The 12,643-nt window shown below is 40.7% G+C and overlaps 1 protein-coding gene across 2 annotated transcripts in view; it reads right to left on the reverse strand.

Annotated features, from left to right (window-relative positions):
* Positions 1 to 265: 265 nt before the first annotated feature.
* mmp15b (matrix metallopeptidase 15b) overlaps positions 266 to 12,643 on the reverse strand; it is a 35,400-nt gene continuing 23,022 nt past the window's right edge. Inside the window, exons 6-11 of one of the 2 annotated variants that reach the window (XM_047363245.1) lie at positions 11,661 to 11,811; positions 9,715 to 9,833; positions 8,513 to 9,460; positions 8,096 to 8,194; positions 7,922 to 8,007; positions 266 to 962 (exon numbers count right to left, since the gene is read on the reverse strand). In XM_047363245.1, the coding sequence (XP_047219201.1) occupies positions 8,970 to 9,460; positions 9,715 to 9,833; positions 11,661 to 11,811 (761 nt within the window). In that variant the 3' untranslated portion in view covers positions 266 to 962; positions 7,922 to 8,007; positions 8,096 to 8,194; positions 8,513 to 8,969. Of the gene's footprint in view, positions 963 to 7,921; positions 8,008 to 8,095; positions 9,461 to 9,714; positions 9,834 to 11,660; positions 11,812 to 12,643 lie in introns of both variants that reach the window. The other variant, XM_047363246.1, reaches the window with a different exon arrangement.

Raw genomic sequence — 12,643 nt, forward strand, 5'->3', positions numbered from 1 at the left:
CTTAGCTCATGTGGCTTCCTGGCGAACTGCCAGCTAACCGACCCCCCCATCACCACCAATACTCCCCCCAATGCTTCCAAGCCTAGAAGACCATAACGCTGCCTGTCCCGTGTGAGACAGGAAGCTGGGCCCTCCTGGACAGTGACCTCACCACAGGAAGAGAGGAGGGTGTGTGTATGTGTGTGTAATTGTAGTTTCTTCAGATAAGACCTAAAGCATTTTGCTGCTTCAGCTGCTGCACAAAAAAAAGCTTCGTACACGACGCTTCCTTTTCTCAGAGCACTTTTTAATGTGTACATGTCCAGCATGGCTTGTTAACACACTCAACTAGAATTGAACACAACACAAATGTAAAAAAAATCTCACTTTCTAACAACAACAAAAAAAAAAAACACATCCAAAATATTCATTGGAATGTTATAAACAAAAAAGTAAAAAAAAAAAAAAAAATTCCCTTCATCTCATCCCAGGTAGAGATGAAGCTGAAGTTTTTCTTTACACAAAATAACTGAAACAAAGAGAGCCAAACTGCATAAAGCCAGTCTCTACTGTAGCTGCAACTAGAGAATAGAGGCAGTTTTTTATTAGGACGCCTGCCCACCAGTTTTAGTGTCTGTATGAAGCACAATGATCGCTCATGTTTCACTCTCAAGGTCTGAAAGTCATTTAGTAGCCTTCTTTTCTGTTCCATTCCCATGGAGAGTGGTTCGAGTTAGTTGAGTGGCGATATAAAATGAGTGGTTTCCAAGTGGATGGGCTCAACGAGCAAGCTGAGGGGCTTTTTGGGAAAACAGGAGCATCTGGACAAACTGCAGTCCTTTAAGCCCAATTAATCGTAGGCCAGAAAAGCTTACTAATGTGAAAATGAAATAGAACATAGTGAGGCAACATGTTCTTTAAATCCTTTTCAGTCCATTCTGTAATGATCTGTTCATCCGTGGAAGTGTGGCGACAGGGTGAAGCTGAAAGATGAAAACAAGTAACGTGGAAAGCAGACAAGACAGAGATGCACTGAGAAATTGGCTGGTTACCAGAAATAATCCATTTTTAGCTTCACCGACCATGACCGGTGACTGGCTAGTTGACATCTCCAAAACTAGACCTTTTTTGCGATCAGTGAATGCACCATGTACAAGGTCAAACTAACAACAAACAACACTCTTTAATGGGGAAGTTGCTACCAATGGAGGAAGACTCAAGGACAGCTTTTTTCAGTATTGGTAAAGTGTTTAAAAATAAAGGTGGAGGAAGCATAAAAGGTCAATGAAAACATTTAAAAGAAAACCATTTGAAATGTTGAGACATGTCTGCACTTCATAAGGCTGCTACTGAAAGTTAGACTAGCAGGAAAGCTGAACGCACTACAGAGAAGTTTCTGTACTTGAAATTTTTAAACATTCAACCTCTCTAAGATGTGGAACATGCTGGATTTAGAAATCATGGCAACATTTTGGACATTTTATGGTCTACATTTTGCTAAGGAGCATATATAAGCTGCTCCTTACCGTTACTAATGCTAACAGGACTTAAGGTGTGTCTTGACTATGAGAACTGGAATTTATTTTCCTGGAACTCTCATTTACCCAGGCCTTTTTGTGAGCGTTTCTACTGTAAAACAGGTCTATTCCATCAACAGACGCTAAGCAATAACTCCTCCCACTGCAGGTCACGGAGTGTGGGAAGAATGCTTACATTGTTGACCTAATGGCCCTGATTTTTAACTATAAAACTATAATTGATATACTATGCTCTGTCAAATCGGAAACACTTTATAACTTTTTAGATTCACTACAATCTCTATGGAACAGTATAGCTGTTACCAGTTGGGATTCTACTGATGTGGATTTCCATCTTTTCGCATTTGGATCGATAGGATAGAAAATAGGAGAAACAATGCTGGGTGGTATTAAAAGCCAGTGTTATAGCCATAGATTTCACTGTGTTTACACTGTGAAGCTGTATTCTAATCACTTCAAAATCAGAGAAAGTTTGTATTCAGATATTTAGTATATAAAGCCAGAGAAATGTGTCCTTAAAGCGCATATGTGGCATATGCTGCGGCGCTTCGTTTCTTAAGAAGCTGTTAATGGTTCCTGGAAAAGGTTCCTGTAGTAAAAACAAACCTTTACTTTCCGAATTGCTTATATAAAATGCTAAAGACAACTAAACAAGTCGACACTATAATCATTCTTTGTTTTTTTTCAAAAAAGGGTTTACAGTCACTGTTCTCTCACACACTGTGTGACATCGCCTCTGCTGCTGATTCAAATAACTACTGACTGCTCCCGGCAGAAGAGCTAGAAAAAAATTTATGAATGTTGGCAAACGTTAATGTATTCTTAAAAGGAAATGCAGTTTGTTAAAATCGACAGGTCATAGCTGCGCAAAAATCGGAGATCACACACAAATCTCCGATAGATGCTTCGGTTTTAATGAATTTTAAACAGAATTGTTAATTAAAAGAAAAGAAAAAAAATGACCAAAGAGAAAAGGTAGATGGTCTATGCTGAAAGCCCAACCATCAGGGCTCCGCCAGAAACGCTCTGCATGCAATGTTTACAGAGACACATCCTGAGACACATGAAAGCTCGGCATGTCTTAACCTTGCCTACACTAACATCTGAGGCTGCTGCTTCATCAAAACGAGTGCAGTGAACAGAATCCTTGCTGCTTCCTGGTCTGAGCTTTAAAAACGTAGCAGAGATAACGGGTACAGTATTTGTTTAAGCAAACTCTTTCACAGCTGATCTAAAAACAGGTTGGAACTCAGCCTGGACTAGTTTCCTAATGGGAAGGACGGGTGAGGTTGGGGGAGACAATAATGTGTTTGTCTGAGTATGTATCAAGAAGAAGGAAAGAAAGTGGAGGGAGGGGAAAGAGAGGAAGAGAGCAGCCCTTTGTTGTTGTTATGACCCCCCCCCCCCAGCTTTGAGGGCTGGGCTGGGCAAGCAGAGGAGAGGGGATGGAGAGGGAGAGTGGGAGATTTACTATCAGAAAACAGAGCTCACTGATGGAGAGTAGGGCTGACTTACTAAACACTTCAACTCACACATGCTCACATCAATCACCTCTGACAGATTTTTTTCAATTCTCTCATGCTTGGTGTCCTGAGACAATAGGCAGGACTGAACTCAAGAGACGCTGTTAAAACTGCCTGGACGAAGCAAACTCCGAGACACATCAGCTCTTTCAGCTTTCTGTTAGGTTTAAAAATGGTTGTCTGGAGGTCACGGGGAAGGCAGATTGATGAACTCTTTCTTCTACTCAGTACCTAATACAGTGAGTGTGCAATTTTTGAGCCTGTCCAGACGCTGGTATGTCTGAGCACTCACAGATGTGCCAGCCGGACCAATGGGAGCAGAGGACAGGAGAGGACGGTGCTTTTAAAGCTGATTAGCTGCGTCCGCCAACCCCTCCTTCCGACAACACTCTAATGATAAGATGAGCGATGGACACAAGACACTATTTCCAAGCAACCAGCATTGACTTGCCTTAGATCAATCTCCAGATTCCTGTCAGGTTGAGTATCCTGTTAACTGTTTAGGTATCCCACCTATCCTCACCTAGTGGGAGGCTGGTCAGTGTAGTGGGGCTCACTTTCAACACCCTGACTCTGTATACTATGCTTTCAAAGGTATACATTCCTTTTGATCCTTTCCAAATTTGTTGTGTTACAGCCTAAAACATCGATGTATTAGGCATTTGATGCAATAGACCAACAGAGTAGTGCATATTGTGAAGTGATGGGAAAAGGAAAGATGTTTTCAGCAATCTTTGCAAACAAAAATTTGAAAAGTTTCCCCCTTTACTGATACCCCTAAATAAATTCCAAGTGGCCATCAGAAGTCACTTAATTGCTAAACAGAGTCCACCTCTGTGGTTAGGCGTAAATTTGGAGCACTGTCCCAACTATCTTCTAAAAATGAAAGTGTATGGCACAGCTGTAAACACCATACACGAAGCAGCCAAGAGACCCAGGGTAGTTCTGGAGGAGCAGAGGTCAGAAGCTCAGGTGGGAGCATCTGCTGCCATCGTAACTATTAGTTGTGCACTTCAGAAATATGGCCATTACAGAATAGTGGTGAGAAGTAAGGCTTTGTTGAAATAAAACCATGAGAAGTTCAATTAATGTTTACCTGAAGCCATATAGGGGACACAGCAAACATCTGGAAAAGGGTGCTCTGTGATTGAACTTTTTGGCCAACATGTAAAGCACTGAACATCGCTCACAGCTTTATACTACTTTGATGCTTATCTTCAGCGGGGACAAGGAAGATGGTCAAAGTATAAGGATAGAACTTAATACAGAGCAGAACTAGAAGAAAACACTTTAGAAACAAAATTAAAAAACATTTAAGATCAGGATGTAGGTGTTTATTTTATTTTTTTTGTCAAAACAAATGGGCAAAAATTTTAGTCTCCAGAGGTCTCCAGCTTTACCTGCAGCAAATGTGGTTCTGCTAAGCACTGAGCCAGGAATGCATGCCACACTTTTCAGATGTATACTTGTGAAAATAATGCACTTTCCCTTCACTTCACTGTTCTGCACCACTTTGTGTTGGTTTGTTTCATGAAATCCCAACAAAAGACACTGAAGTTTGTGGTTGAAGTGTGACAAACTGTAATATGCAATTCTCTCTGCAAGAAGTGCCTTTACATAAGCAACTAAAGGCTAAAAGCTTTCTCTCACTGACTGGAAGTTAGTTTTCTCCTTCATCAGGACGTTGTTAAGATTTCAGACAAATTTGGCTGACATACAGATCCTCCCTCTTCTCTTTGTCTTCTTCTTCCCACCCCTCCTTATTCCTGAGATCTACCCTTTGGAAGCTCAGGGAGGCAAAGTCAACGTCCTTCTCTCTGTCCCCTCCCCCCTCCTTTGTTTCAGCTGTAGGACAGTCAGGCACTCCCCAGTCACATCTAAGCAACCTGACCCCCACCCGTTACTCCCCCAAACTCCTTTCTTAGATAAGCCTTTCTTCCTTTCCACTCAAGCTTCACCTAACTCAGTTTGACTTACTTTTAGGTGTTAAATCATGGTAAGAAGAAGGAAAAATGTAGTTCAGAGGACCTCATCTCAAATGTATCCCCTGTACTACAGTGTGACAGTGGAGACACCACCACCAAACTGTAAACCAGATTTCCCAACCAAATCGGTCAGTTTTTAGTAAGTCACTATTCCTTGTAAAACAGAACAAAGCAAAATGTTTTATTTTGTTTACTGTCTCCCTATCAAAGTACTCTAAATATATCTAAAAATCTAGAGAGACTAGAGCTGTGCAGAGAAAAAAAAGCAATTCCACAGTTGATCATGGTTCATTTGTTCAATATCTCAAAGGACCCCTCCATGCAATGGGTGCTTAAAGAAGACTTCATCTTGTCTTTGTTCTTGCAAGATGAAAAAGGAACGTTTTGATATGGGGACTTAGTTTGCGTGAAAGGTCCCGAGGGTTAACGGCATTTTGTGCACACCTGCTGTTTTTGATTAAGAGGATTAGTCTATGCTCACATGAGCCTGAGTGGTCCGAGCCCACCCTGGTGCATCCAGTTACTCCACAGTTCTGACAGCAAGACCGTAGGTCATCATTCTCTATTGGTGCTCAAAAGACAAGCTGTGTTTGGGAGTGTGTGGAACATTAGCTGTACAATGCTACGGTTTAAGGTTAAAGTTCTAACATATAATGAATGTTCCAGCACAAAGAGAAATCCTCAATGTCAAAATAGAAAAGAGACATACTGAGGATCAGCCTGTACTGAAAGCAAAGGGAGCAGGTTCTCTGTAAACACTGTTTACTCTTCAAGATAGGGAGCTCTTTAAATTGTTCCCATATATGGAAATAGGGAAGTTGTATTGTCAAGCTTGCTGAGAGAAAGGTAAAGTAGGAACAGAGAGCACTGCTTGTCTTAATAATACTAATCAGAGTGTATTGCAACTTGAATCTTATTTTCAGAGTCGTGATTTCTAAATTATAAAACTGTACCTAGTAAAGGAATATCTGAAATGTTATGCAACTTCGCAAAGATTAGGTTCTATGTTTCTGCACAGAACCAAATCTAACCTGAATCAGAAGTATGAAAGATAAACAGTAATATAATTTATTCATCAGTATTAGCTAGAGGGGATTCCTGCTAGTGGATTCCAATCCTAAAAGGCCATATGGACATCTGAGTTTTAGCCTTAATAACATGTCCATTACATGTTCTTTATGTCATAAGAGATAATTATCCCCCATGCTAATATGGTTTACAAAGGATGAGGAACTACTTCCACAGTGGAGCTTTTTTTAAGCACTGTGAGGAACTAATGAAATGTGAACCTAAAACAAGCTAACAGAAGTTAGTACACTCTAAGTGGAAAAGCTATTTGGGTGTGTTTAGCTCATGTTGCAAAGATGGCACCGCTGATATGTTTTGTTTATACTGTTGCTATGATCATAAAAAATAGAAGCCTCCTAGTCAGATCCTATAGCTGTTGAAGTGTGCCTGAAGTGGGTTGGGTTTATGTGTAGACATTGCAGTGTCCTTTGAAACATAGCAGAGTACAACTGCAGGTCTTTTTCAAATCTGACCCATCAGCAGCATGAAAATATCAGTGTATTTTATTGAAGACAGATGAGAAATGACCAGCTCCATTAACCTAAACGTTGCGGACACATGCAGGCATAAGGTTCCAAAAACAGCGAATAGTTCGCATGAAGTTCGGTCATATTATAAACACAAGTTGAATTTATTGATGGGCTAGATCTGTACCAGAAACTAAAGAGTTCAAGCTTTGACTGGTTTGCCAAACATTCTCATACACCAATATGGTGAGCTACCTGGTGCTGTTACTAAGTGCCAACTTTACAGCTAATGGGATTAGAGCACACAAAGACTTCGTGTCTGGCTTAAGAGATGTATTAGTGGCCTAGTCAAAGGAAAACTTGGCTGGTTTTTTTTATTTAACAATTGCTACTCAGTCACTACAAGTCAGGTTTGACTTTATACAGCTCGTTGATACGCTAGGCCTGCTTAGTAAACCACACAATAAGGGTCTACTATAAAATGTGGTAGTATTCTGAATATATATCCAAGAGACGGCACAAGTCCAAAGCGCTCGGATAATTTGGTTATCTCAGTCTAGCTGACATTAATATTGACCCACCGTCCGGATCTCAGTAGCTGGGGATATTTCAGAGTTCCACCTCAACATTAAGCTGGTAAATGAACACTTATGAATTAGGACGTGAAAAGAGAATATGATACATATAATGAATCCCAGCGCGGGATGTAATGTTGCATTAATGTTTGTAGATCCATTTTTAACATTACAAATGTTAGGAGACTTTACTGATAAGGAGCTGAATTTAGCCAAGATGCATCAAATATAATGCGGTGTGTTTTCTCATTTTTTTATGATAGATACATTTACATTTAAAAACTTGAATTACATACTGTTATTGTTAATTTCTTTTAAATTATATGTACATCTGGTTCTAGATGTCATATCTATCCATTATTTATTTATCCTATATAAAAGAGCAGCATAGTGACTGTCACTGAAACAATTTCTATGTGTTCCTATACAGAAAACTCCTTTAAAATGAAAATATTCAGAGTAAAAATTCCATAAACCATTTGGGTGCCAATTATAATTGCCTTCTTATTTGTCTAACGTAACCCACTGCTCAACATACTTATCCATTCCTGATGAATGTCGGGCACTTACTGTCCATGTGTGACTCATGTTGTGTTGATATTTTATGCAATACATTACTCTTGTTATTTTTACTACAGGTATTTGAAAAATGGTGAACAATATGCCATGAAGCCTGTAGGTGGCGACAATATTGACATCATTGCATCAAAACTGAGGATAACAACCTAAGCATAGCTAATAATTGTCCAAACAAATTTAGGTCTTGTATTTTTTGACATTATTTACCATTTCATGTCAGCCATGACCTTTCTCAGCACATCTTAGTCTAATGGAACCAAATGGAACCAACGGCGCCACTGCTGTTGTGGTTCCTAGAGCAGAGATAGTGGTTATGCATGAACTAAGCCACTTGTCAAGTCAACACATGTACACAAAATTAGAGGTTCTGAAAATTCCCACCTTGGAAAGCATTTTTGAAAATCCATTTTTCTGACTGAAGAATCTCAAAGATGTCTGATTTCTAAAATATCAGTTAGCATGAACATGGCCAATCCTTTTCTAAAAAAAGGAAAAACATGTTTAATTGGATTTTTTTTAAACAACTCTGTTGATCAGATCCCAACCTTTCTGGAAAGCATAAAACTAATTGTAAGATTGTAAGAAATCCAAGACAACATGGGAAGACATAACTACCTTAATTGTCTAACTCAACGTTTTGTTTAAAGCCTGAAGTTTGATTTCAACATTTCCCAGATCTCCATTGATTCTATGCTAACCATGTCCAGTTAAACCCATCAACTGTATGGCAGACAAGAATCCAAATGTCACGACAGATTTGATCACCAAGCATGTTTAAAGCCTAGTGCTTTGTCTCACCCTTTGTGAGATGACATGAGCAGATGTTAAGATATCCGCAAAGAGAAAGCCCCCGCTGAGATTAAAGGAAGAAGGAGAGGCTAGCAGAGAAGACAGAAAACAGAACAGCTTTCCTAGTTAAGAGTTAATAATAACAACATGACGTCTCACACAGAAGGAACCAAAACAAAACAACATGAAAAAAATGTGCAAAGTTCTCTCTCATAAATAGACTACAGTCAACGCATTGTAGAGCACCATGGGAGATGGGAGGTGGTTAAGGTGGTGTATCAGTGTCTCTAAATGTAAGACATAATTTACGTTTGCTTGTAGTTTTTATCAGTACTGGATCAGCATGGATCTACCGCCACATTTACTAAGAGCTGCAAGAACCACTGAGCACAGATGGATCACTAGAAAGAGGTCTGGGCCAGAGGAGGGGAGTAATTTAATGTCCAGGGCCTCCTCAAGCCAAGGGTCAGACCCAGTCCTGAAGGGAGCGCTTGCAGTGCACCAGCAGCCGTGGAGTCCCTTTGCTCTGCAATGTGTTAATAATGGCGTAGATCAATCCCAGAATGCACATCACCAGGACCAGAGGGATGGTCACCATCAAAATGTTCATGGTTCGTTCTTCACTGTCATCCACCTTTAGCACCACGTCTACATCATTGGTGTCTTCTTCCCGACCCTCAATGTAGTCTTCATCCTTGTCCTTGTCTGAGCCTTTGCCTTCGTGATCTGTCCCATCCCGTCCTTTGCCCTTGTCAGCATCACGTCCTTCGTCTGGGTTGAATGGTGGACGGTTCAGGTCTGGGTATTTACGCCCAGAGTCTGTGTCCCTGTCGGGATCTAGGTCCACACTACAGCCCATGAAGTCTCTTAGGATGGACTTAGGATAGCCTGGTTCACTCTTCATACGTTGGTTATCAAACTTCCAGTACTTGGAGCCCTTATAGAAGAAGGTGTATGCTGAAACATTCAAACACATCAGAATGTGTCACTATTAAAACAAGATGTGTTCATCTTTTTCAGTTTTTGCACATACAATACAGCAAATAAACTGGACATATCAGCTGAAGGTGGCTTTGTAGCAGGCTCATCTCTACTGAAGACTTGACCACACCCTGATCCTTTGTTTCAGAAATGTCTCTATCTGCTACAGGCACTTCCACACACACACACACACCCATTCAGTAAAATCCTCTCATTCTGTCTCAGCTCACCCCCATCATCACTCAGGAAGGCCCCCTTGGGAGACGAAGGCACTGAGGAATCCCAGACATCGATCGACTTTGGGTAGCCCCTGTCAGCTGACCGCGACGTCTCATCGAAGCGCCAGTACCTAAACGCAACAGTGAAAAGGAGGTTTTTACATTGGTTATTATCTCTTTACACAATGAAATAGTAGGCCTAATACTAACAGCGTTTTAGCACTCAAACAGTTCACAGTGAACAGAAACCCTGTCAGTATCAGCTGAAATGCAATTAGCTCAAACTGCACATGGTGGGAGTAAAGGAAGAGAGAAGCACAGTGACTTGGATACATTACAGGTCCTTCTCAAAAAATTAGCATATTGTGATAAAGTTCATTATTTTCTATAATGTCATGATGAAAATTTAACATTCATATATTTTAGATTCATTGCACACTAACTGAAATATTTCAGGTCTTTTATTGTCTTAATACGGATGATTTTGGCATACAGCTCATGAAAACCCAAAATTCCTATCTCACAAAATTAGCATATCATTAAAAGGGTCTCTAAACGAGCTATGAACCTAATCATCTGAATCAACAAGTTAACTCTAAACACCTGCAAAAGATTCCTGAGGCCTTTAAATCTCCCAGCCTGGTTCATCACTCAAAACCCCAATCATGGGTAAGACTGCCGACCTGACTGCTGTCCAGAAGGCCACTATTGACACCCTCAAGCAAGAGGGTAAGACACAGAAAGAAATTTCTGAACAAATAGGCTGTTCCCAGAGTGCTGTATCAAGGCACCTCAGTGGGAAGTCTGTGGGAAGGAAAAAGTGTGGCAGAAAACGCTGCACAACGAGAAGAGGTGACCGGACCCTGAGGAAGATTGTGGAGAAGGGCCGATTCCAGACCTTGGAGGACCTGCGGAAGCAGTGGACTGAGTCTGGAGTTGAAACATCCAGAGCCACCGTGCACAGGCGTGTGCAGGAAATTGGCTACAGGTGCCGCATTCCCCAGACCTGGGCTACAGAGAAGCAGCACTGGACTGTTGCTCAGTGGTCCAAAGTACTTTTTTCAGATGAAAGCAAATTCTGCATGTCATTCAGAAATCAAGGTGCCAGAGTCTGGAGGAAGACTGGGGAGAAGGAAATGCCAAAATGCCAGAAGTCCAGTGTCAAGTACCCACAGTCAGTGATGGTCTGGGGTGCCGTGTCAGCTGCTGGTGTTGGTCCACTGTGTTTTATCAAGGGCAGGGTCAATGCAGCTAGCTATCAGGAGATTTTGGAGCACTTCATGCTTCCATCTGCTGAAAAGCTTTATGGAGATGAAGATTTCATTTTTCAGCACGACCTGGCACCTGCTCACAGTGCCAAAACCACTGGTAAATGGTTTACTGACCATGGTATCACTGTGCTCAATTGGCCTGCCAACTCTCCTGACCTGAACCCCATAGAGAATCTGTGGGATATTGTGAAGAGAACGTTGAGAGACTCAAGACCCAACACTCTGGATGAGCTAAAGGCCGCTATCGAAGCATCCTGGGCCTCCATAAGACCTCAGCAGTGCCACAAGCTGATTGCCTCCATGCCACGCCGCATTGAAGCAGTCATTTCTGCAAAAGGTTTCCTGACCAAGTATTGAGTGCATAACTGTACATGATTATTTGAAGGTTGACGTTTTTTGTATTAAAAACACTTTTCTTTTATTGGTCGGATGAAATATGCTAATTTTGTGAGATAGGAATTTTGGGTTTTCATGAGCTGTATGCCAAAATCATCCGTATTAAGACAATAAAAGACCTGAAATATTTCAGTTAGTGTGCAATGAATCTAAAATATATGAATGTTAAATTTTCATCATTACATTATGGAAAATAATGAACTTTATCACAATATGCTAATTTTTTGAGAAGGACCTGTATGTCAGCACCATGGATGGTGATGCATTTTATAGAAATGCAGCACTCTTTACCTGTCTCCTTGAAAGAAGTAGGTGTAGCCAGATGGTTCCCACCATATAGCTGTGTCTATCCGGTCATATGGAATGTCGCGCCCATAATCAACCAGCTCGAGAGGGTAGCCCGGTTCCAGGTTTGCCTCCCTGAAGAGCCAAAATCTGTTTGCTAACGAGGACAAGGCGAGACGAGAGACATCAGGTTAGTTTTGTTTTTCAATGCCAAACATAACTTCATGAGCAATAGTAAACACACAAACGCACTGTACTCTGACAGATGCATTTAGTTACTTTGACATGAAAGGCAAACTCATGAGCGGATGCTGGCATTCATGTTCGGAAAGGCTTAGAAATGCATGTTCTCATGCCTTTTAACTGTATTTAATCCAAGACAAGAACCATTACAGAAACTGTGCTTTATGCAGGTTTGTACAATATAAAAATGTAATAATGTCAGAAAGCAATAAGACAGCAGCAGCAAGTATGGCATCATGAAATAAAGAAGTTTGGGTTTGGCTAGAAATTATACTCTAGCAGCAGCTGATTTTTATACAGACTAAAGCTGATTTCTCACTGAAGGAATGATTTTACTGCGTTGAGAGCAAAGTGAATCCAAAATCAAATTCTGTTTATGTGTACAAACTAGGCAATAAAGCTGATTTTGAGTCTAATTCTGATAATCTTTAGGAGTCAACTGGTTTCTGTACATGGGTATGATGTGGAAATAAAAAGGGATGAAATAGCAATGGATGGGTATGAAATGGGGGTAAAATTGCGTACTTTTGCTGCAATTACAAAGGGGATTTACACAGTTCAGTTAGCCCAGCAAGAATAAAATGAATGGTTCTGTAATCCATAAAGGTTTAAAACAATAACTGAGATTGACACTGATAGCTGACATTATTGACAATTAATTTAAATGCTGATTAATGAACAAATGTTCCCAAATGCAACAAAATGTCTGCTCCCCATGTCACCCCACGATGTAGAGCAGCAAATGG

Source organism: Girardinichthys multiradiatus, chromosome 4, assembly GCF_021462225.1.
Source record: "Girardinichthys multiradiatus isolate DD_20200921_A chromosome 4, DD_fGirMul_XY1, whole genome shotgun sequence".
Taxonomy (NCBI): Eukaryota; Metazoa; Chordata; class Actinopteri; order Cyprinodontiformes; family Goodeidae; genus Girardinichthys; species Girardinichthys multiradiatus.